This window comes from Aricia agestis, chromosome 7 (genome assembly GCF_905147365.1).
Source record: "Aricia agestis chromosome 7, ilAriAges1.1, whole genome shotgun sequence".
Taxonomy (NCBI): Eukaryota; Metazoa; Arthropoda; class Insecta; order Lepidoptera; family Lycaenidae; genus Aricia; species Aricia agestis.
Window position 1 is genome coordinate 16,375,580 of NC_056412.1, and position 26,656 is coordinate 16,402,235.

At 39.1% G+C, this 26,656-nt stretch overlaps 1 protein-coding gene across 2 annotated transcripts in view; it reads right to left on the minus strand.

Annotated features, from left to right (window-relative positions):
- Window positions 1-394: 394 nt before the first annotated feature.
- Window positions 395-26,656, minus strand: part of LOC121728648 (sensory neuron membrane protein 2-like) — a 46,946-nt gene continuing 20,684 nt past the window's right edge. For both annotated transcript variants that reach the window (XM_042116871.1, XM_042116872.1), the window contains exons 3-11: window positions 26,000-26,157; window positions 23,772-23,916; window positions 12,986-13,154; window positions 10,609-10,700; window positions 9,516-9,733; window positions 6,926-7,051; window positions 2,152-2,335; window positions 1,519-1,644; window positions 395-611 (exon numbers count right to left, since the gene is read on the minus strand). In XM_042116871.1, coding sequence (XP_041972805.1) covers window positions 402-611; window positions 1,519-1,644; window positions 2,152-2,335; window positions 6,926-7,051; window positions 9,516-9,733; window positions 10,609-10,700; window positions 12,986-13,154; window positions 23,772-23,916; window positions 26,000-26,157 — 1,428 coding nt within the window. In that variant the 3' untranslated portion in view covers window positions 395-401. The remainder of the gene's footprint in view (window positions 612-1,518; window positions 1,645-2,151; window positions 2,336-6,925; window positions 7,052-9,515; window positions 9,734-10,608; window positions 10,701-12,985; window positions 13,155-23,771; window positions 23,917-25,999; window positions 26,158-26,656) is intronic.

Below are 26,656 nucleotides of genomic sequence, written 5' to 3' on the forward strand. Positions count from 1 at the left end.
CGGTCGTGTTGAAGTCGTACACGACTGCAACACGACCGCATCATGCAGTCGACCATACAATACCTTTATTGTTCGACTGCACGGAGAAACTCGACCCCAGAGCGACTGCTCCGACCGCTGGAGACTGTAGAGATAACCGCATGTTGCAGTCGGTGTCGACTGCAACATGTACGTCGTTTACTCGAGATTACCTCCACTCGACTCAGCCTCAATCCTCAAAAATTATGTCAAGTAGTTGTTCCAACGTGGTTATCGAACCTACGGTCTCTGAGTCGAGACTCGAGAGCCATACTGAAGTATGGACCAACCACAGAGGCGTGTCATTCTTACCTTACAGCGTCAGCACAGTAGCACTCGACGAGCGCACACACAGCATACAGCACACAAACACACATTTATTCTCAACTTTTATTAACATCGAACGTGTTCCGCATGACGAAGCTGATGCTATTATGTTTGGGCCACGCGCCGCTGCGGTACACGCACACGCCACTCGCAGCACACAGCAGCACCGCGCAGCACAATATCACCCAGCGAAGCGCACCCGCGTACCCGATCATGGACTGCGCCAACTTCACTTCGGAAATGAGATCATCTGATAGCTCCGCACCCTGGAAGACATCGTAGTTATACAGGGTGTAGCAAAAATAAGTGATAATACTTTAGGGTGTGTACGTGTTCCTTGTAGAGAGTTCACTGTGAAAGTAGCAGCGCTGAAAGACCAAAAATTTTTTTCACTTTTGTATGGGGAAACTCGTGACGCTCGGACCCTTGCCCATACAAAACTGAAAAAAAATTTCGTCTTTCAGAGCTGCAACTTTCACAGTGAACTCTCTACAAGGAACACGTACACACCCTAAAGTATTATCACTTATTTTTGTTACACACTGTATACAAACGGAACAAAAGTATTTTAGAGTGAGTTGTTAGTAATGAGGTTGTAACTATATAAAGCACGTTCATTGCTATCAGGGCGTTTCTGCTACCGGAATTACTTTCCGGTAGCAGAAACGCCCGGTTCTTCGGCTTAAAAAGCGCAGCTTAGTGTGAACGCGAGTCCTAATTGCGCGGTTTTCGGGGATTACTGCCAATTTCTATCCATCCATCTAACTATTATCTATCTAACGAGCTATCTAAAGATCCTCTACACATTCGTTAACGTATGTCTATTTGCCCAGTTTTTGAGTTGTTTTGACTGAAAATCTATTCACTAGCGTTTTTGATTGGTTAACAGCTTCAGTATGTCAACAACCATACAACAACGCAATAATTGATTAGTTATGGTGGGTTGCACCAGAGGCGTGGTTAATGTTAAAGTTATGGTTAAAGTTAAAGCTAACTAACTTTAACCTTAACTTTGACCACAGAATTTGACAGAATATGACAGCTGGTCCACCAAGGCTTTTAAATCTTGCTTTCCATCAGGTGATCCGTTTGATCGTTTTCTCCCTCATTTTATAAAAAAAAGACTCAAAAACCGGGCATTATTATGAGCCAGCATATAGGGGATCTAATTACCTCCTCAATCCACAGGAAGGGGAACAGGCCGGTCCTGACGCCCTCCAGCTGGGGCACGCCCTCGATCTGCCGCAGCTCGATGTTGAACTGCAGCCGCTGGACTCCCTTCAGCACTGCGCCGGTTTTCTGGAATATTTTAACGCTATATTGTAATAGGTAATGACGTACAGAATTTGATACAACATTTTGAAGTTTTGAGCAGAAATATGTCCAATTCGAAAGCGATGCAAATAATGATTGATTTTCGTCCGTGCTGCTTAAAGTTTAATCACTATCACTTAAAAGTCTACCAACCGAGACGACAGCATTTTGATGGGTGGCTTAGCGCGAGTATTTTTAGACTTTGGGTTTCATGTCTATCACCAGACAAGTTCTCCAAATATCAACAATAAATTGTGAAGCAAGATGTGTTTTGAAGAAAAGGACGCCAACTCTCACCGCACACGTACAGAGTAAGTAATTTGAATCTCGCGCTGGTGGTCTTTGGGAAAAGGTTAGTTTTTGACGTGGATTGTAAAGTAAGGACGTTAACCACTAGCACCACAATAATTATTAACAATCTTAACTCGAAAAATTCTCGTAACATTCCATCAATTTCTACAGGGTGGTTAATCAGGGTGGATTGCCACTTACCGTCTCAATATACACGTAGCTGTTATGCTTCTCCCTGCTCGGGCTGATGCCGTTCACGTACTCCAGGAGTTCTTCTGATGCGAGGTAGAAGTGGGGCAGGGAGACGATCGCAGGCGCTCCCTTGCAAGGCTCGATATTCAGCACTCCCATTAGCAGACAGCCGTCGTGATTCGCGCTCCAGTTGCTAAAAATATAAAAAGTTCAGCGGCTGATAATATTACGTTCAGAATATTCAGTGACGGACTAAGAAGGTTGTCCACAAATTACGTGAGGTGTTTTTTTTAATTTCTGACCCACTTGGTAAGATTTCGTGAGATTTCATTCACCCCCCCCCCCCCACAAACCTCACGTGAGATTTTTCAAAATGTGGGTTTCTTGCCGAGACCCCTACGTGAGTTTAGATGAGATTTGACTCGACCCACTAAGTAATCCTAGCCTGTGGGCCCCCCTATCCCTATCTCAACTAGAATCGGTCTTTGAACCTTTACTCTTCTGGAGCCCCCTCAGACGTGCGTATATGTGTGTAGTCCGATTTCAGTGATTCTGATTTTGCTGTACTAGGTGTTGTTTAACTTAGGGAAGTCTGCAAGTTTCATCAAAATCGGTTCAGTAGTTTTTGAGATAGAGAATTTTAATTCTCAATTACGTATAATTTTGAAGTCAGTTTTATCTTTTTCAAAACTATGTATTAAATTATTTTTGAATTAAAAAAAAGAAAATTAGCAGACATATTGCAGCTAATTATAGTAGGTAAGCGATAGTCTTTGTCCAAGGACACTTACAACATGAGTAACAACTTAATTATTATTATAAACACACCGGCAAAATTAGAGGAACATAACAAAATTTTCAATTTTTTTTAAATTGTTCACTGATTTTTATATATTTATTTATTTATTTACTAATTGATTATTAAAAAGAAATTTTATATAAATTTAGGGCATAAAAACGTTAAAAATAGAAAAAAATCAGCAAAAATAAAAAAATTAAGAAAATCTTTGAAATTTCAGTAGTAAGTTTTTAAGATAAATTCTCCATTTTTATTAAAGAAATGCCATGTTAAAAGCGTGTAATGCCTTCTATGGATCTCAAGAGGGCCTGGATAAGCCATTCCATGCTTGCATTTTAATTGTCAATCATTTCCTGTGGGATATTCTCCTACTCCTCCACTAGCGTTAACTCGAGCTCCTGGACACATTTTGGAGCTGGAGTTTTAACTCGTACCATACCGTATACCGTATTATTATTATTATTATTATTATTGATGTGCCACACGTTTTCAATCGGATCCATATCCGTAGACCACGCTGGCCTCTCCACCTAGGCTACGCCAGCATCGTTTAGGTAATAATGCCCGATTTTCTTACTCTATGGACGCACATAAAATTGAAATTACTACCTAAAACTGTGTAAAAGGCACACCATGCAGTTCCAGGATGCCGGTGCTATAGCCCTGTACTGTCAAAGTACCATCATCTATAATCATCAGCTCCATGCGGGCTCCAAATCATATGCAACTCCAAACCATTACGAAGCCTGCATCATAGGCCACTGTTTCCGGTAAGTTTGATGGCCTGTAGCTTTCCTTATGATTTATCCACATTCTTTATCGCCTGTCAATACAATGTACACAAAACTTGCTACCATCACTGTACAGCACAAGATTTCACTCGCTTGTCTAATTTTGATGTTCACGCGCAAATCTTAGCCTGGCTCTTCGGTGTCCTGTCTCAAGTTTTGGTGCCCTTGCTGGCACTTTTGAGTTTAATTTAACTCCTCTGAATCTTCTTCTTACTGTACAATCACTTACACGTTCATCTTGGACCTGTTCCGACAGGTTTCGTGTCTGCATAGCAGTTTGAGGTCGATTTAAGTTTTGTTTCCTTACAAAATGGTCATCCTGAACCATTGTCGGGTGACATATCTGCCTTATTCTCGTCTCCGAACGTAAGATACAGTCTCTCTGAAGCGTTGAAAGTTACGATGAACCACGGAAGCCGACACACGTAAGGCCTGACTGACCGAACGGTAGGTGTGACCTTTCTCTATCGTGGTTACAACTCTAGTTGTCGCAGATGCTGGGAAATCACTAGTTTTGTATCTAAGCAATGTGTTCTTCCAAAAACCAAACAATCAAATGAGCTGAGCACACCTTGCACCCCGCTAAAACGCCATTCTTATCAGGAACACTTACAACGTCAATAATCGAAAAACACTTATTAGGGCATAATTGCTATAAAAACCTGTCAACTTGCCAGTTTTGTTCAATATTTTATTTCTTGAATGAGCTTAGAAGCTATAAAAAAGGCTTTCAGACAGCCCGACCCACTTGAGTTCAAGTTTTGGCCCTTTTTACCTATGTTCCGCTAATTTTGCCAGTGTGTGTACTATTGTACATATTGATAGTTGATACTGATGATGGCAGTCATTGTTTAACTTTTTAACAAAAACGTTATAATGATTTTATCACGAGAAGCCTGTGAACAGCGCTAGTCGACCGTGAAGGCGAGACATTGAGATAGTAATCAATTATAATGTTTGCTGATTGAATTAAATACTTGGCTACTTTGAGAATTTGATTCGGTATCATTGAAACTTACGCGATGAATAGAAACTCGCTAAAATAAATGCTGTAGGATTCATTGGTCTGTGACCTGTGTATCATCCCACAAAAAATACGTAACTATATTGAGTTACGAATGCAGTTGTGTTCTTTACATTATTTAGGACAAGTCACAAGAGTGCATTCATAACTCTATTTTTGTAGTAAGTATAAATAATTATAATACACAAATGTTTTACAGCGACAAATAATTAATCCTACAGCATTTATTTTAGTGAGACTGTAATAATTCCTTTAGTGACACAAAAGGAAAAAAAAAATGTCCACAAATTACGTGAGGTGTTTTTTTGAATTTTTTTGACCCCCCCCCCCTCCCATCTTGGTGAGGTTTCGTGACATTTTATTCAACCCACTCTCATATCTCACGTGAGATTTTTCAAAATGTGGGTTTCTTAGTCTTACGTAAACGTTTGGTTTGACAGTCAGTGGATTTTCTTTCCAACGAATTTGTGAATGATCTTAATCGTATAACGATTACAATTAAATCTTAAGCATATACGTACTTACAATCTGAATGAAATGGACCAAAATAGTATTATTTTGTTGAGAAATAATTACGTGAGATTTTCCGAGACCCCCTCTCTTCCCAACGTGAGATTAGATGAGATTTGGAAAAGGAAATAACCCCTAAAACCTAAAACGAAATCTGGCCTATAAATTATATACCTACGGCAGGGATCGTACTACGGGGTCGTAACTCGTAACAAAATATATTAAGTACCTACGTAATTTTTTTCTTGATGAAAGTCTTGAATAAATTGTCTGAAATGAAAGTCATAGAACAAATTAAGTTTTTTTTTCAATAATCAACAACAACGATTTTCAAAATCTATGTTTTGGCTGTAAACAAAAACAGTTTACAGCCAAAACATAGATTTTGAAAATCTCGCGTGAGATTAGGAGAGAGGGGTGAGGGGATCGAAAAAATCATCAAAATTGCCTCACACAATTACGCCCCCTTATAAACATAAATTAAACTAAACGTTACTATTTTGTATGAGTATAGTTGAGCCTTTCCCAAATTAGTATTAGTTTTCAAAGTCTTAAGTGTTAATAAATTATTCAAGAGTAATATTAAATTTCAGCTACTATTTAAACTGTAAGTATCTTTATTCTTTAGTGTTTCAAGTTGAGCTATTCATAAGTATAACGTGTTGGTTACTTTGTAGATTTCACCGTAAAATTATAATTGTACTTTTAAGTACAATTGTTATTAATTGTACATAAAAGTATTATTATTTTTAAAAGTATTATTAAGGGCGAATATTATATTTTTTAATAATCGCCCAAACATGAAGAGATGACAGACATCCCGAAACTCACTCTACATGAATTTTATTACTATGGACTTTTAGGATGAAGCCAAACGAGCGTAATTTTGTGAGTCGTGAGTCGCAGAATTTCTGCCGCGTAAATATCTTTTCATACAAATCATGACTCAAAATTACGCTCGTGTGAATCAAATAAACAGGACTTTTGTATGAAACTGAATGCAGCAGAATTTCTGCCAGCCGAAATTCTGTGACTCACAACTCACAAATTACGCTCGTTTGACTTCACCCTTGGGACTGATCTAGCTATTTAGCCGCTCCGGTCAATATAGGCTTATTGACCGAGCGACTAAATTGCTGCTAATATAATATTATTATAATAGCTGATATAAAATATAGCTAAATAGCTGCTAAATAATTAAGTAGAATAATTCTATCCAACCTGAAGTAGGTTATGGTAAAATTCTTTATCTTGGGTGGAGGATGGCTAATGGCTTGGTTGGAAGATAGGAAATAAGTCAGTTTTTTTTATGTAATAAGGGGGCAAACGAGCAAACGGGTCACCTGATGGAAAGCAACTTCCGTCGCCCATGGACAGCATCAGAAGAGCTGCAGGTGCGTTGCCGGCCTTTTAAGAGGGAATAGGATAATTATAGGGGAGGGTAGGGATGGGAAGGGAAAAGGGGAGGAAAGGGAAAAGGGGAGGAAAGGGAAGGGAATTGGGCCTCCGGCGGTTTTGCCGCCCCTCATTTTTTGGCGCTCTGTGCAAATGCCCGGCTCGCCTCCCTTAGATCGGGCACTGCTTTTAAGACAGTCTAGTATCAACTTAAGTAGTTAAATACGAACTATTACAAAAAAACTGTACGGTTTCCGCACTCACCGTCTACAGAAGCACTTGTTGTTTGGGTTGGCGCTCTTGGACGCAAGCGCTGACTCGTCAATCTCGTAATAGTACGAGCTCACGTTGAATATATCCCGTTTGCCGACGAGACTCACGTACATCGACCTGAAAATATGTCAGTCGAGATAAATTGGCATACAGCAACCTAAAGAAGTGCCAGTCGTGACTAAATTTGCATAGTACAGCGACCTGAAGGCTAAAATTATGCCAGACCGAGGTGAAAGGGCATTGGGTAACTCTGTATGGACCTGTGGCGTCATTTTTTTTTCCAGCGGCCAGGGATTAAACCAATACTATTTTGTAGTACTACATTAGAGAAACATATATTAGTAATAAAAATTGTTCTAAGTAATATCGGAGCTGAGCTACGATTATTTTAGTACCTATATTTATTTTTGCGTAAAGAGTTTCCCCATACAAAAGTGAAAAAAAAAAAAATTCTCTTTCAGCGCTACTACTTTTACAGTAAACTCTAATACACGGGACTCATATATAGTACACACCCTAAAGTATTATCACTTAGTATTGTTATACCCTGTATACTAATATTATTAAGTTGAAGGGTTTGTGTGTTTGAAAGTGCTGATCTCAGGAAGTGCTTGTTCGATTTGAAAAAATATTTTTGTGTTGGATAGGCCATTTATCGAGGAAGGCTTTTAGCTAATAAATAACGCCGTTTTATTGTATTTTCCTGAATATTCATGTTAAGATTGAATTTACGTTTAGTTGAAAATACGAACTTAAAATGCCTAATATCTCGGCTCCGATATAGTTTAACTATATGTCCCCCATAATTAAGTTTACTTCCCTTGATATGTTCTTTCATAATATGCTGGTTTGGTGAGTGGCCGCGAGATTTGAAAATGACGCCAATATTACAAACCCCTTTACATTTGCATAGTTATGCCACAGCGTTATGCCATATATTATATCGGATATCCTGTAAATTTATCTGTATATATGCCTCTTAAGTTGTGTCATATTTGGTGTACTACAGTCTGCACCCTAAAAATATGCACAGTAATCATAAATAATATGACAATATTATTGCCCTAGTAATGTAACTTGTTATTCGCGTGTGCTGAAAATATGCCAGTGGTATTATTCAACAAGAATTACCTAATATCGTTGAACAAGAATGAACATTCTGACATATTCATTTGTATACTAGATAATACTAAAGGCGATTATTTATAATTCGTGTCTCAAGCTGGCCAAGTTTTGCCAAGTTAAAAAGGCTTGCTAAAGTCTTGACCTAGAATTGTAAAATCTAACATTAAGTTATAGTTAACATAAACATTTTGGCCGCCACGTTTAGTACAACTTAAACACCTCCATGGTGGGTATTGCTGATTGCAGGCACAATAGATCTTCAATTGCTATGCGGCAGCCGGCTGCCACTTGGGGATTGATGGGTTAACTTTCATGTTAAGTGATACCTAGATGCAATTTCATCATTTCTATGCAGATATAACTAAATTGTCTTGCCCTTGAAATAATATTACACAGTTTTACAGGTTTGCACACAAATTGCGACATCGCAACGAAGTGTTTCGGACTGAGTCATAGGTAATAGGTATGGTGGTTTTGTTATAGGGCCTAAACATCTGAGTACTTAGTCAAATTGCATTCAGTTCTTTCAACAGCAAAGTTAAAAATCAAAAACGTATACGTAACTCGTAAGGCATCGCCAGCGCCAAATATGTCATTTAAATATGCCGTAGAAATCGAATCCCAACCACTTCTGAACTTTGCCCTTGATATCTTATGGCCGCACTCACTTTTAAAATCGGGCTTATGTCAAAATCTTTATTAGTTTATAAGTTAACTAAATTTAATTAAAGTTATTTAACTCATTAATATTCGTCTCTAACTGCGTCAGATGAAGTGCAGTGTGTCCAAGTACCTTGTTTCGACAGTAATAATTAATATTTTATTCTTATCAACACCGATAAAATAGCCTGTAGGTAAGCTACAAAATTTAGGTAGGTTGGTGTAAAAGCTCTATAAATACCCTTTGCTCAGGGTTCTAAGGGTTCTAAATTATGTCTAAGTAGTGTCTGCGAATCTAAACACGTAGCCTAGACCTAATATTATCAGCCTTTGGTCCTAGATTAATATTGTTAAAACGTCACTATTATACTGAGTGTAACATAGCACAGTGATTATACTTCAGGGTGTGTATGATTGTATATTAATATATTACGTAGAAGTGACTGAGAAAGTAGCAGCACTGAAAGAGTTACTTTTTAAAAAGTTTCTATGAAAAACGCCTCCAACACAACGTCATGAATTTTTCCTTGTACTCCTTTTATCAGCTTATGTGCTAGCAAGTTTCCTAGCTTTTATGCTTTTTTACCAAGCTTTACGTGCAGATCTTCGGCTCGTCGTACAAGCTAGATAATTATCTAGCTTGTACGTCTAGACCATTGTAAAATTACAATTTAACAAGTTGGCTGCTCTACGTGCAAATCTTCGGTTCGAAAATATGGTATTTATTTCTCTATTGTAACGGTCTAAGCGCTAGCTGTATTTTTTCCTAGCTTTTGTGCTGATCACCAAGTTTTACCTGCAGATCTCCGGCTCGAAAGTATACAGCTTCTGTGGTACATTGGATTCATCAATCGGTGGGAAAATAGAGCCGTCGCTGCCGTTGATCTGTCCGCAGTAAGGGTCGCGCCACACCCGCATGTCGCTCATGCCGTCGTAGCTGACGATGTGGCCGAGGTCCCTCACGTCCTCCGTCCCGCGGACCATCTCGTATGGACCGGACTCTGTTCTGTTCAACTGGAAATTATTAAAGACTACGTTATTGATAAGATAAATATCTACAATGTTTAGGGCCTGTTTCACCACTTCCTGATAAGTGTTGGATAGGCTATCCACAAATTATCTGACAGATCCGTGTGTTTGTCAGGATATTCCGTATTAGCTTAGCCAACGCGTTTCCTTTATCGCTCATGTATATAAATCGCCGATCAAAAATGTATGGAATTGACATTTAGGTAAACGTTCCATATAATCTACATATAATACTACAATACGTCAATGAAGTGATTCTATTGGTTCTCAAAAACACATCCCTCGCAAGTCGCAACACATCTCTGATGGAAACGCAGCCTTATGCTGGACGTCCTGAAAATAATTAAGCTAGGCTACGAATAATTCGTGAGGGCTAGGTTTATAGATCGCTTGTCCTTGTGTAAGACTAGACTTAAGTTAATAAAATAATAGTGGTACGTATTTGCTGATTTTTTTACCTCCTCTGTGTCTTTTGCAATTTTTGAGCGCTTACAAACAGTAAGTATATGCCTATAACCGTTTACTGTTTGCAATATTTTGGGTATATAAACTCTGTTCACTACTCAATAATTTTCGCGTTTGAAGACTAACGAACTTCCATACATTCATCTGTTTTAACATACTTCTAGATTGGCCACAGACGGCAAATTGCAGTCAAGATCGACAGCTCTAGAGCGGTCGCGTTGAAATTTGCACCGCGACCGCTCAAGAACTTTTCGAAGAATCTTGGAAGAATCCGTGTATTGCGGATATGAATTTAGTATGATAACTGCAGATCGCCGTGCGGCGACCGTATTTTGCAGTCGGTTTCGACTGCAAGATGCGGTCCGTCTATAGTCGGCCTTAAAGTATGGACTTACATGTGAGAACATGGAGAAGTAGAATCCCTTGCCGTCTTCGGATGGTCTCATAGCTACTGGCTTGTCCACTTTAATCTTACCACATACTAGAGCTGTGGATGATAAACATAGAGAAATATAATACACGCGATGATAAATTAAACAATTTAGACGCGGGACAGCCATGCTTCGGCACGAATGGGCCGGCTCGACCGGAGAAATACCACGTTCTCATAGAAAACCGACGTGAAACAGCGCTTGCGCTGTGTTTTGCCGAGTGAGTGAGTTTACCGGAGGCCCAATCCCTTACCTACACTATTCCCTTCCCTACCCTCCCCTATTCCCTTCCATTACTATCCCTACCCTCCCCTATCACCCTATTCCCTCTTAAAAGGCCGGCAACGCACCTGCAGCTCTTCTGATGCTGCGGGTGTCCATGGGCGACGGAAGTTGCTTTTCATCAGGTAGCCCGTTTGCTCGTTTGCCCCTTTATTTCATAAAAAAAAATGTCTGGCCAAAGAAAGTATTTTAAAGATTTTTTTTAAATAAAACGGCTAAAACACGAAACTGATTGTCGATCGCTAAACGCGCTTGGAATGCCGCCTACATTTCAATAGTTGTGAGTAGTCTATTGGATTTTCGCCCATATCCTTTTAGCTATTGCATAGTTTTTATCGCAGGCTTTGAGCGCGGCGACCGAATCAAGAAATTCCGTAACCAAAATAAACCTAACACCCCAACTCCACGTATGCGTGTAGAATAGCTATTTATATAATTGCTCTAAAATAGGACAAAAACGAGATTTAAATTGAAGTAGACGTTCCCCTCAGTGTCAGTTTTATCATTGGGAGTGCCTCCGCTGCCGGCGCCGGCTGCCAAAAATATCAGTATTGGGAACCGGCGGTAAGTACACAGCCGGCAGCCGAGATTTAAAACAACGGCTGCACAGTGCACACTATACCATGGTTCCGAAGGGGTGCTGAACAGAACTTCGGACTCCTCATATATGTTTGAGAGTTTCAGCGTTGCTTAAAGAAACAAAGGTACTTACTAGTATGCTACTATGCAGATCACATTAATCATCATCATCATCACTAGCATTAAAATACGCATCCTCACATTATGACCTTATTATTGGTACTTTTCATAGGCTTTTAGCTCAAGACGGATGTTTTTGATCATTATTCTGTCATTTGACAAGCGATGTTTGCCGAATAGGCGCCGGCAGCCTATTCGGCAAACATCGCATGACTTCGATAAACTTCGGAAAACGCGGCGCCGGCAGCCAGTTCGGTAACCGGCGCCGGCAGCGGAGGCACTCCCTTTATAATTACGTGTGTTATGTGTAGGACTTGTTGGACTGATTGCAGGCCGATCTGACTGATCGTGTCGTGTATATTTTTTTATATAATATAAGGGGACAAACGAGCATACGAGTCACCTGATGGAAAGTGACTACCGTCGCCCATGAACACTCGCAACATTAGAAGAACTGCAGGTGCTTTGCCGGACTTGTGTGTGCAGGTGTATGCCAGAGTTGGGTAAGGTCGATCGGATTTACCTAGTTAAGAGGCATGTCCCGTCCTACCCTATATTGCCCTACATCAATCTAGGGTCGAAACAATTTGTATTCCTTGTCTCGGTCTCCACCGCACATTCACCGACAAATGGGAGGGATAAGTCTCAAGGTCCCTGTTTATTCAGGAGTTCAGGACGGAGTAAGCACGAATTTCGTACCATTGAACTATTTATTTACAACATAAAATGATGTAGAAGTTGCTTGAAAGTAACTACAATCTTACTATAGATAAACCCAAATTTCCCAGCAGCGCGCGGGATGATGATGGACTATTGCTAAGAACACTTTCGATTGTGTGTGCTTTAAAAAAACTACATCAAAATCGGTCCACCCGTTTCGATGCACACTCACAAACAGACAGACGCGTCAAACTTAGGGTCAATTCAGACCGCAACGTGACGCGGAGCTATGTAAGATGCATTTCTAAATTTGTATGGATTTGACAGATTTGCAAGACGTCTCACGCAATCAACGTCTCAATCATCTTACAAATCCATACTTTAGAAATGCATCTACGCGTCGCGTTGCAGTCTGAATGGACCTTTAGGCGCACATCACTAGAGATGTGCAGTGGGAACACAGCCTTATAGCCAGGGCCTCCGCTACCATATGTGCAATGTGTGCAATGCACACGGGCGCCACCCTCTAGGGGCGCCAAATCGCCATCCTTAGGAGCGCCAAAACCAAGGACTCAAAAAATTTGTCTAAAGGGGCGCCAAAATCCTCTTTTTTCACACAGGCGCCACTGGCCCTTACGGGGGCCCTGCTTATAGCCACCCAACTTTTTTGCAGGGTTAAAAAGGTGTACTCAGTACTCACACAAAGCCGACTCGTCTCCGGCGCAGTTGAGGAATATGCCATCGAAGAGTAGATCCTTGACTTGCACCCTCGAGAACGGATCGGTCAGGTTGACGAAAAACTGGGCCAGTGCTCGGTTGACGAGCGGTAAAGCAGCTGGCATCAGCGACTGGATCGTGATTACTGCAGCCTGAAAAAGAAATATAGCGTTAGTATTAAATACTAATAAAACTGAAAGGGGTATGAAGATTTTGGCCGACATACTTTCGCTAAAAGTGTTTTTATGGGTTCACGAATATTTTTTTCAAAAATGGATAGCTAACATCAAAAAAAATAGTCGTGAACGCGAAAAAACACATTTAGCGAACAGTAGGTCGGCCAGGCTCCATACAAAAATCTTCATACCCCTTTAAAGTTATTCTAGCTAAAACTCGAGAACAGCTGAGCCGATTTTGCTAATTTCAGTCTTTATATAAGGTCTTTATTAGGAAGAAAGAGGATACTGAAGTTACAGTCTTAAATAGGTGTACCTACTGTATACTACACAGAACGCAAACTGTCTTGCTTGAGAAGTTTAAAGTCTGCAGCCTGCAGGTGACTTTTACGGATTTTATGAGAATAGTAATTCATAATACACGGGGAGATCCATGCAATCTAATGACGGACTCATCGCATCAGCCATTACAATTGAGGACATGAGTGACAGAAATTGCCGTTTTTTGGCACAAATGGAGGCTTTAGGACCTGGGAAATGAATTAAAATCAGAAAAATGTAGATTTTATGTGTAGCCAGATATTTGCGCCAGATGATGAAGTAGGTTAAAGTTACAAGGTTTTAGGGTTCCGTAGCCAAATGGCAAAAACGGAACCCTTATAGATTCGTCATGTCTGTCTGTCTGTCCGTCTGTCCGTATGTCACAGCCACTTTTCTCCGAAACTATAAGAGCTATACTATTGAAACTTGATGAGTAGATGTAGTCTGTGAATACAATAGGTACAACTGAAACAAAAAAAAGTTTTCATTTAACCTATGCGTGTGGGGTATCTATGGATAGGTCTTCAAAAATCATATTGAGGTTTCTAATATCATTTTTTCTATCCTGAATAGTTTGCGAGAGAGACTCTTCTAAAGTGGTAAAATGTGTCCCCCCCCCCCCTCTAACTTCTAAAGTAGGGGCATGATAATTCTAAAAAAAAGATATGATGTACAGAAAAAGATATGATTTATAAAAACTACCAAAGAAAATTGGTTTGAACGAGATCTAGCTAGTAGTTTTTTATACGTCATAAATAGCAAACCTTAATTTTACTTTTATTAAATCAACTGAAATATAAAAACAAATCGAAAACCATTTAATTTCTGCGGAACCCTTCATGGGCGAGTCCAACTCGCACTTGGCCGGTTTTTTTTATTTGTAAGGGAAAATATGAGCAACTGTCCCTATGTTATAAAATGCTAGTTATCTGGTTCTTCCACTAACGTCTTTAGCTAGTAGTTTTTAGGCTATATTTAATTACGCTGATAGGAGCGAAGAAATAAAGGAAAACGTGGAAAAAACGGGGAAAATTATTTGAATGGGCTAACTTGAACGCGCTAATCTCAGGAACTACTGGTCCGATTTGAAAAACTCTTCAGTGTTAGATAGCCCATTTATTGAGGAAGGCTTTATGCTATATTTTATCACGCTAAGAATGTGGAAAAAACGGGGGAAATTATTTGTACGGGGGAAATATCTTGCGAACTACTGGAGCAATTTTTATGTTATTTGGCACAAATAAGAAGTAGACCACGTGAAGGTTCATAGGCTATCGATTATAATAATTTTGTCAGTGGCTATATATTTTATACCCGTGCGATGCCGGGGCGGGTCGCTAGTAATTGATAAATACTAATAATGGTAGAGCGTTCGACAATGACCGGCGGTTTATGGAGCCTTTATGTGATTAGTGATTACGTCATAACTCATACCCAAGGCCAAAAAGGCTTCGACGGTTTTTTTTATCTTTATTGTTCATCTAATTGACTTAAAAAACATTTTTTGTTTGTTTGTGTTTGGACGAACGTAACAAAAAATGTAGGCAGCCTCTAGCCATTTCCTTATGAAGGATAAGCATTAAGCAATGCAATATTGTAATAAGTCATTGATTATGAAAATTACTTATTAATTCAATTCGCCATAATCACAATAAGCAAAAACTCTAATTAACACAATAATCGGCCAAGTGCGAGTCGGACTCGCGCACGAAGGGTTCCGTACCGTTATAGACCAAAAATAGGCCCAAAATTGTGTTTTATGTATGGGAGCCCCTTTAAATTTTTATTTTATTTGAATATTATTATTAATTATTAAAGTATATATAAAATTAAGGCCTTTGTGAAAATTTCAAGTACCTACCTGTTGTCATCATTGATACCGAGTAAAAAATGTTTGAAAAATTACGTTTGTTGTATGGGAGCCCCCCTTAAATATTTTATTTATTTTATTTTTAGTATTTATTGTTATAGCGGCAACAGAAATACATAATCTGTGAAAATTTCAACTCTCTAGTTATTACCATTCTTGAGTTACAGTCTGGAGACAGACGGACAGACGGACAGCCGACAGATATCGAAGTCTTAGTAATAGGGTCCCGTTTTTACCCTTTGGGTACGGAACTCTAATAGTTGAAGAACGGAATAAATTAGAATTGAGGACCAAAGTTTTGTATAATACTCAGCAAGAATTTACCATCAGAGAAATCAACGACGAATCAGAGAATTGGTTCATCTGCGTATGAACCAATTCTCTGATTCGTCGTTGAAAATAGTCACCCATACCTATACGTGGGAGACATACATTTTATACATGGGAGAGCCATGCTTCGGCACGAATGGGCCGGCTTGACCGGAGAAATACCACGTTCTCACAGAAAACCGGCGTGAAACAGCGCTTGCGCTGTGTTTCGCCGGGTGAGTGAGTTTACCGGGGGCCAAATCCCCTATATCCTATTCCCTTCCCTACCCTCCCCTTCCCTATTACCCTATTCCCTCTTAAAAGGCTGGCAACGCACTTGCAGCTCTTCTGATGCTGCGAGTGTCCATGGGCGACGGAAGTTGCTTTCCGTCAGGTGACCCGTTTGCTCGTTTGCCCCCTTATTTCATTAAAAAAAAATTATATATATTATTAATACTTATTACTTAATATTATAAATGCGAAAATGTGTCTGTCTGCCTGTCTATCTGCCCTCTTCACATCCAAACCGCTAAACCGATGATACTTCATGAGTCTCGGGAAATAACATAGGATACTTTTTAACCCGGAAAAATGTACAGTTTTCGCGAGATAAACAAATTTCAGAGCAATGCTGCCCTGTTACGACAAAACAATGTAACCCGGGCTACATCGTTATCTAGGTACTTGATGTAAGCTTTGTATTGATTGAACCCAAAAAATTGAAGACAAGTTTTTATTCGAAATATTCCATGTACTTGTCATTTTGCTGTAACCCAAAATGTGGATGAAATATTTTTGTAAAACACTAAGCCTGTTTTTTAATTATCTTAAAATACTATACAAACATGTTTTGTCGTGACGGTAACTCAGCTTACAGTGTTTTGCAAAAATATTAAATATTGTAGCGTTTTGTACCCGTAGTAGGATATATTATAACAATCGCCCAAGTACGAGCTTATTTTCATTTTCGCAAAACGGTGCAAGCTGAGTTACCGTTACGACAAAAAATGTTTTTATAGTATTTTAAGATCAGTAATTAAAAAAAATACGATAAAATAATGTTCTAATGATGCAAATATTATAAGTAATCAGCTCATAAAGACCCTATCTACATGGGATAAAATTTGGTAACGAGCTTAAGTTACAAATTTTTAAACTCATTTTTTGAAAGTTGACGTGTTAACAGGATAAAGCGTTTTGTGATTTGTATAACAGGGTCGATCACGGGGTTGCGGACACCATCTAGTTTATACAGGGTGTAACAAAAATAAGTGATAATACTTTAGGGTGTGTACGTGTTCTTGTAGAGAGTTCACTGTGAAAGTAGCAGCGCTGAAAGACCAAAAAATTTTTTCACTTTTGTATGGGGAAACTCGTGACGCTCGGACCCTTGCCCATACAAAAGTGAAAAAATTTTTTGGTCTTTCAGCGCTGCTACTTTCACAGTGAACTCTCTACAAGGAACACGTACACACCCTAAAGTATTATCACTTATTTTTGTTACATCCTGCATTATTATAAACACGGAAGTGCCTCTGTCTATCTGTTACCTCCTCACGTTTGAGTCTCCGATCCGGTCTTGATCAGCAAGCGGATCAATGTCCAAAAGCCAATGCGCACTTTGGACGACCCTTGGACGGTGCCATTTTGTAAAAAGTTGGTAAAACCAGATTTACAATGAGATATTATCAACGAATCGATACTAACAGAATAATAGCTCCCACACCGGTTTCGGTGACGGTGGTCGGTTTCATTGAAACCAGGCCAGCTACGCAGGAGTAATTTTATAGTGCCCAAGTGTGTGTGCAGTACACAAAAGCATTATTCCTTTACTCTCATAACCCAGTGGGACGGAAGACCGACACGACTGGCGAGAGATCAGGCGTAGGACCGACTTGTTAGATGCCCATCCGACGCATGGATCATCTTACTTGTCAGACAATCAGGTGATCAGCCTACATTATCCTCACCAAACTTGGAAATAACATGTTTCCAACGTGGGAATCGCACCCACGACTTCCGAGTCAAGAGCCGCGCTCAATACCACTAGACCACGGGGGCGTTAAGATGAGAAAGGCGATACTAAGATGATAAATGCTAGTCATTAGTCATTACACTGCATGACCTGTAAGTAGATATGGATAAAATTTGGCATACAGAATACAGATGCTTTGAGTCTTGGTAAAAGACAGGTCAGTTTCATGTGCTGTTACGCGATTTATTTTAGATTCTAGTTATTGCCATACGTAGCTAGGGCAAGTGGCAACGAAAATTGTATACCCTCCCCGATCTCACAACCAACTAAAGCAGATGTTCCCAAACTATTAGCTGTAATCAAGTCAACATTTTAGTTATTCACTATAGAAATAAAATAACATTTTCATGCCCTCCCAGGTTCCGATTGTGGACCTCCAGTTTTTGTCACGCACAACGTAGACCCTCGTCGAGTCTTCCGTGGACCTCTGGGGGTCCACCTGGACCACTTGGGCAAGTACTGAACTAAAGGTACCTACGCGTGGGAGAGCCATGCTTCGGCACGAATGGGCCGGCTCGACCGGAGAAATACCACGTTCTCACAGAAAACCGGCGTGAAACATCGCTTGCACTGTGTTTCGCCGAGTGAGTGAGTTTACCGGAGGCCCAATCTCCTACCCTATTCCATTCCCTACCCTCCCCTATTACCCTATTCCCTCTTAAAAGGCCGGCAACGCACCTGCAGCTCTTCTGATGCTGCGAGTGTCCATGGGCGACGGAAGTTGCTTTCCATCAGGTGACCCGTTTGCTCGTTTGCCCCCTTATTTCATTAAAAAAAACCCTTGGTGAGCATTTCGTAGAACTAGTTTTGGCTCAGTTACACTTCCATAGTATAGGTAGTATTTCTAGGACACATAATATTATATTACTAGCTGTTTGACCGAGCTTTGCTCGGTATCCGATGAAAATGACATTTTCTAGAAATGATTCCTAGCTAGATCGATTTATCGCCCCCGAAACCCCCTATATACTAAATTTCTTATATATATATATATATATATATATATATATATATATATATATATATATATATATATATATATATATATATATATATATATATATATATATATATATATATATATATACTACCTATTCGACCGAGCTTTGCTCGGTATTCGACAAAACACGAATAAAATGACATTTTCTAAAATTAATTCCTAGCTAGATCGATTTATCGCCCCCGAAACCTCCTGTATACTAAATTTCATGAAAATCGTTGGAGACGATTCCGAGATTCCAATTTTATTTTCCGATTCCAAGAATTGCTCGTTTAAAGATATAAGTTAAGATAATATAGGTATTCAATATGGAAAAACCCATAAGGCATGCACCTTGAATCCGGATAACAAATAAAACTTTTTGCTATGATACTAAACATCGATTTATCTATTAATTATGGTAATTTATCGTGAATTACGTATTATGTGAGTTTATAATACGGAATACTTGTTATTTTTCCTCGATATGGACTTACTTAGTAATTTCTGTAGTAAGCAACCTTAATTTAGAAATGTGGAACTTTGCTGTTAAATAAAAAAATACATTTGCTTATAAATAAGAAACAAGAACTACCTTTTTCATATAATGTAAATTATGTAAATTAAAAAAATATATAATTTTCTTGTAAGTATAGAATTTTTTTATTCACGCTTTTGATGGCTAACATCCTGATAATTATTATTATAATTTAATAAATAAATTTAAATTTTATTATAAGCAAGTACTATATAAACATTATTTAATTAAGTATATTTAAATTATATCTAGCATAGCAACCTAGCAAAGCTTTATTTAAGCGGGGAATTGACTATCGGGCCACGCGCTACGGGCACAGACTCTGTGCCCGTACCTAGGAATTGACGAGCAGACATGCGACAGACCTGCCCGTGACGGGCGGCCCGTAGCGGGCGGCCCGGTAGTCAATTCCCCGCTTTAGACTATTTACAAGTTACAAGTGACACAAGAATTAATAAATAATTCATATTTCCTCATTCAGATGTAATTGTGGGAACATTTTTCACATACTTTACGATTTTATAGAACTTAGAACTATTGTGCGGTGTGCCGTGTGCGCCTGAATGATTCAGAACTTTACATTTTTCCTAGATATATACATGATTGCATGCATGACGAAAAGCGCCCTGCTTTTCCTGTCATGCGGTTGTCAGTTGTCACCCGCGCGTGGATCTTGTCCGCATGCGGGTGTCAGCTTACTTCGGCCACGCGCGTGTTGTCCGCGTGACACGTAAACCATCTATTGGACCAAGAGCCTGCGACGGCCAGATTTTCCTCATTTTAGACAGTTTACCTGTTTGTGACTTTTACAGAGGTAAGAACGACCAGCTACTATGAAGTTTCGGTCGCAGTTACTTTAGGAGGAATACAGTTTACCTGACCTTCGAGAAAGAGTAAAGTTCAATTTCATAGCTAATATACTCCGCGGCAAGTGAAGCAATCTCGTCTTCCAGTGCCGGACATTTTTGACACTGCCAGACACCCTTAAACTTTCTTAATGCGATCCTCTTCAAATTGCCCTCCTGATGATATAAATGCATGTTGCCAGGGCGCAACCCGGTGCCATATTGTTTAAACAAACATTGTTTAAACAATTGTAAGGAATTGTTATTTTTCGACCGAACAATTTTTTTTATATTCTTTATTGAAATACCAATAAAAAAGGTCATATGACTTTTTACGATAAAGTTAATATTTTTAAAGATATGAATTTTTAAAGGTTCGATAAACCTCAAATTTGGGTACTTTCGTCCGATGAAAAATATATTAAAAAAAAAAAATATCAAAGTAATATATTTTTTTTAATTCTATATACAATAGTTAATAATATTGTTAATAGAGATTTCAAAAAATTTCATTGTTTATATCTTTTTTTTATCTTAGCAAAAGTAGAGAAAAATTTGTGTTTTTTGTATGGGACAACAATTACTTTATTTTAATGTTATTATTAATTATTAAATAACAAATATAATTAAGGAATTCGTGAAATTTTTAAGTGCCTCGCTGTGACTATTATTGATTACGAGCAAAAAAGGCCAAAAAAATCACGTTTCTTGTATGGGATTCAAGTTGTACAAATGAAGAATATTCTATTCTAATATTTAAACACTGAGTTTTCATATGATTTTATCTACAACATAATATAACTTTAATTGTGCCATTGTACTATCAGAGAAGTTGATTCCTAGGCAGATTGGGGACCTACATAGTTTGATCGCGTTACGTCAAACCCAGCCAGCCAGTCAAACCAATCACAATAATTAAATTGACATGATCCGATCAAATGAAGTTGGTCTGTCAACTGCTTAGGAATCAATTTTCTCGATGGTACATCCTGACGTCACTTTCACAATAAAGTGCGACAAGGCTTTATAATATGAACGTGGACGGGAGAGCTGCTGGTAAAGGAGAACTGTCAAAAGTGACGTTTTTGTATGGTGGCAGCGTTAATTCTTTTTTCGCCACGCTCATTTAAAGCTTTGTCGAGCTCTACACACAATGGCACGGTCGCATCAAACTGTCAAAACTGACCATGCGGAACAAGGCCTTGACAGTTTCGTGATACGTCATTCAGTGTTATCACGTCATGATCACTATACCCGAGTCCCGAAGCCATGAGACGAGGCACAACACTTTATTCAATAGGTACAGCGGAGTGTACAGCGTGTAATAAAATCGAGTGATAGTGAAATGTGTATGAACTATGAAATATCAATTATACAGGTAACAGATAGACGGACAGACGTCAGACAGACACACTTTCGCACTTATAATATTAGTAAGTATGGATGATAATGACGTTTACTAGACAGCTAAGACATGCGTATGACTAATAGTTGGGGAGGGGAAGAGGGGATTTCGGGATTAGCTCGAGCGTGTCAGATTAAACTTTAGCCTTCCGGCATGTGTCTAGTTATCATGGTACTATAGAAATCAGATTTCTCACATGGTGGGTTATTTTTTTTTAATATTGATATGTCATCGGATCTGTCAGATTAAGATAAGGGATGTTTAGTATACCCCAAAGAAGCTTCCATATAAAGCACTGACGATTCAATAGGGGCAAGAAAATGTCAAAAGAAATAAATTAAAATTATGGAAATAACTAGATAATAAAAGAAATAAATATTAAGTACAAAATAAACATAAAGAAATGTAAATATAAATCTATGATAATCAAAGACAGAAAAGATAATGTAGTAATTAGTTAAATACGAATATAATATGTAATAAATATATGAAATATATATGTCAAAGTAAAAAAAGATAAGAAAATTTATTCGAATAATGTGAGATACTATAAAACTCATTGTAATGCGAAGTAAAAACTGTTTCAAGTAAATAAAAACAAAAAACAATGTAAAGTAGCAAGTAATAAATGAAGTTGTGGGATAAGTGCGTGGTGGCCGAAAGGAAGATCTTCCGACCGAGCGAGTTGTTATATGCTCGGTCAGGCCGAAGCCCGCGTCATACATCTCAGTTGTCGTATATATACCGACGCGCTCAGAAAACTTCGATAGCGCGATGCAGAAATGTTAAGCGAATTATGGGTACCGCCACATCACTCCCCCCCGAAGACCGGAGGTCGAATCTTGAAGTCTTGTCGCTTGAGTTCGCCAGTGCCAGAGAGTTCCAGTGAGTCGGAACTGTTGCGGTGAGTCCCAGTGAGTCGGAACTGTAAGCTGCTGCACGGGATTCAGTGAGTCGGATAAGCTGCCGTGCAGGGCTGATGCTACGTGCTGACCAGGAGAGATGTGCTCTGCTTGCTGACCGGTCGGTGTAGTGAGAAAGCCTTATGATGCCGATGCGGAGTCGCCCAGACCGCGGTACATTGCGGCTAGTGGACAAGGTACCCGATGAGGCGATGCTGGCTTGGCGCGGTGCGGAGGGGCGGGGAGTGATGATGATGAAGGAGGCGTGTTCTGTCGAGGGTCACCAATGTGGGATAAGTGCGTGGTGACCGAAAGGAAGATCTTCCGACCGAGCGAGTTGTTATGCTCGGTCAGGCCGAAGCCCGCGTGATACATCTCAGTTGTCGTATATATACCGACGCACTCAGAAAACTTCGATAGCGCGATGCAGGAATGTTAAGCGAATTGTGGGTACCGCCACAAAGTAAACAATTGTCCCTTCTACATGAAGGGGGAACAAGAGGTCCCATATAGGGGCCATAAAAATAGCCTGTAGGTATATTTTAAAATATAAAAAAATAAAACTTCATATTTTTCTAACTAAGCTTCGCAGATATTTTATTTTGCACTAAACTAAATGATTTAGTCCTTGTTGTCTAAAATATAATTCTAATTTACCTAAATAAGCAATTTTCTGGATATATTTTCTTTTTCAAAACTTTAAAATGGCTGCAGACTGCAGTTTCTGAACCCACCGCTAAAATAAAAAACGCTCTTATTTTTTAAAATCAGTTTTACCTAATGTAAAAAACCTACTAGGTCTCCATGACGCTCGAGTGACTACACAATTAGCACCTTCCCCTCCCCTACTATAAACGTTTAAGAATTTAGATTATGTATCTGTAGAATGTAGATTGCGCTGAGTCTCGTGACAAGATTAGTATACAAATAACAATATTGTTTTATCTATCATTTAGATGCATGCTTGTAACCAATATAAGTTTACTAGCGCCTGCTGCTTTCAAATAGCGTTGCACTGCATTATATTGTTAAAACCCATTATAGTCTTAAAACTCCGGGTCCTAAATTAAAAAATAATTGGCGAAGACATGGAGTAATATAAACCACTAAAGGACATTAAGGGTAAAGCCAAACGAGCGTAATTTGTGAGTTGTCAGTCGCAGAATTTCGGTCGCGTAAATATCTTTTCATACAATTCATGACTCACAAAGTTACGCTCGTGTAAAGGACTTTTGTATATAACCGAATGTAGCAGAATTTCTGCCAGCCGAAATTCTGCGACTCACAACTCATAAATGACGCTCGTTTGGCTTCACCCTTGCTTTGGATAATAATCTTCACAGATATAACGGAACAACGTCCGTCGTCTCATACGCAAATAAAGCTCACCATATACGAGTAGTTGATGACGGTGAGCTCGTCTGTCTCCCGAAGGTCTCCGGAAGCCTCCTGGTCGAAGTGGAAGGTCTTCTTCAGCATGTACTTTATGGTGTCATTAGCGCCGTAGCCCAGAATTCTCTTCTCGCGATACTCTCTGTAAGGGGAAGACAATTTAAAAAAGAATAGTCTAATACTAGGGTCGATCAAAAGGTAATGATATGCGGGTATTTCTAAAGAAGATAAAAATCTAAAAAAAATGTTTTTCACTTCTTCAGTCCTTCACGTCTTCTCAGCAAAAAAATTGTATAAATTGGACGTCATTTATAGGAGCTACATTAATTTGAATACCAACAGTCGGAGCGACAACACGAAAATGGAGAAACACGAAGGGAAATGCGTCATCAAGCACCTCTGTTTGAAAAAAAAATCTACCAAAGAGATACACGCTGATTTGGTGGAGACACTAGGGGACTCTGCTCCTCCATATTCTACGGTGGCACGGTGGTGCAAAGAGTTTAAGCTGGGTAGAACATCCACAGAAGATGAACTTAGCGAGGGGCGCCCAACCTCGTCCCTCACTGAGGAAAACATAAAAAAGTCGAAGAAATCGTACTAGCAGACCGAAAAGTAACCGTCAGACATTTAGCTGAGGACACAGGGATCTCATATGGCAGCATCCAAAGCATTTTGACCACCAAAATGAATATGAAAAAGGTCTCTGCGCGTTGGGTACCGCGAATGTTAACGGACGCACAAGAGCAAAAAGAACAAAGCCGAAGTTGCGATGGCTGCCATTCGAGAAACAGGCTTCGAACTGATCGAACACCCGCCCTATTCTCCAGATTTAGCCCCCAGCGACTTTAATTTGTTTCCTCGGCTCAAGGAACACCTCAGGGACAAGAAATTTGAGGATGATAGCGAGGTGATGGCTGCTGTAGAGGCATTTTGGGAGAGCTCTGATAAAGATTTTTTTAAAGAGTATCTTAGGTTTAGAGAAACGTTGGACTAAATGTATCGACTTGTTAAGAGACTACGTAGAACAATAAATTAAATTTAAACTAGAATCGTTGTTTTATTATACTCGTTATCATTACTTTTTGATCGCCCCTCGTATACTATATAAACGCGCTTTAAAATAATGTTAGCAAATTATTCCATTGTCATTGGCTCTCAAATCAATACGCAGGGCCGGTTTAACTACCAGCGCCCTGGGCGAGATTTTTTCGGCGCCCAGCCACTCTAGCACGGCCACCAGTAGAAATACGAATGTATGGACAAACTGTGGACATAAACTTAAGGTCCGTTCCGATACTTACCGCGGCTAATTGCGACCGATAAAAATTCAATTAAAATGCCACTTTATGACAGACTATAATATTATAGGTATATGTCATATTATTTGAATTTTTAGAACTATATAGTCTGTCATAAAGTGGCATTTTAATTGAATTTTTAGAACGAAAAAGGATCGGAACTTCGCCTTAAGTTTATCTCCACATTTTGTCTATACTTTCGCATTTCTACTGGTGGCCGTGCTAGCCCGGTAGGGTTGGTGATAGTGCTGAAAAAATTTGGCCCTCCTTTTGTTTGCCTTCAGCGCCCTTTTTTATCCGGCACCCTGGGCAGTCACTCCCTAACGCCGCTACTGTTAATACGTACTTAAGACTTATACTTTGATCCAAAGGTTTTTGTGTCGTAAAAACCTTCTATTAACTCTTGAGTACATTTTGGAGTTGCTAAAGAGGTTTATAGTTACCAAACTTGGTTGGATTACGGAGGTATTAGTTTTGACCAATACCCTAATCTGGGGGCATGGCAGTTCCCCAGCCAAGTCTAGAGCAAAGACGGCCATGTCCTGTACCATATTTTTCACAAAGCGGACACATCAGCGACTAATTGGATTTAAGAACACTTTACGCTTGCGGTATGTGTAACTATCATGTCCCCCAATTTCCAAATATGCAGTTTTATATTATTTTCTCTTGTACTCATTGCCAAGTCGTTATAATAATTATAAAATAAACAAAATGATGCACAGTCACTGAATGTTGATTTAAAATTACAAAATAAGTTGAAAGCTTGGCTCGAATGTGATCTGAAAGCGTTTAACGATAGAAAAATTGCATAGATAGACCTGGATCTTTTTTTTTATTTATGTTTTGGTGGTATAATAATTTGAATCGGATTCAAATTGAATAAACACCATTTTACTTTCAAACGATAATACCACTACTTACTTATACACATAAGGCCCAGTCTCCTGCACCGCGGGTTTACCTCCCGCGTTCACCTCCTCAGGGTTGGTTACGTTGAACAGGTATACCTTGAAGCTGAGGGGTATGGGTAGAACCCGCCACTTCTCAAACATCGTAGAGGAGTTCTCTATTTGAATGTTCTGGAACAAATAAGATAGGTATAACAAACGCTAAAATATAGTAAAGTAGGCTAAGAATAATAAAAACTAAGGAAAAGTAACTCCGTCAAAAAACATGCTCCACAATACTTGTCAAAAAAGTGTACCTTAGGTACACATTTCAATACATTTGCAATATTTAGGTGACCTTGAGCGTTACTAGGCTGACGTTACATGACAGATCAAAAGGAACCAAATTTAAAACAGTAATAGTATGGGAGTTACGATTCCTTAGTTTTTATTATTCGTAGAAAGTAAGGATAAAATTTTGCTAACAATATGTCGGATTTTCTTGTTTCTTATAATATTTAATTTTGCCTTTAGCAGCGGGTAATAACTAATAGCTTGTTAGAGGCTTACTGCCGCACTCATAGATAATATTATTCATATTATTATCACTTCCCGTAATTAAATGAAGATTTTGAGTTTTTGACATAAGCCCCATACATTATTAGTCAAACCAGAGACCAGCCATGCCATA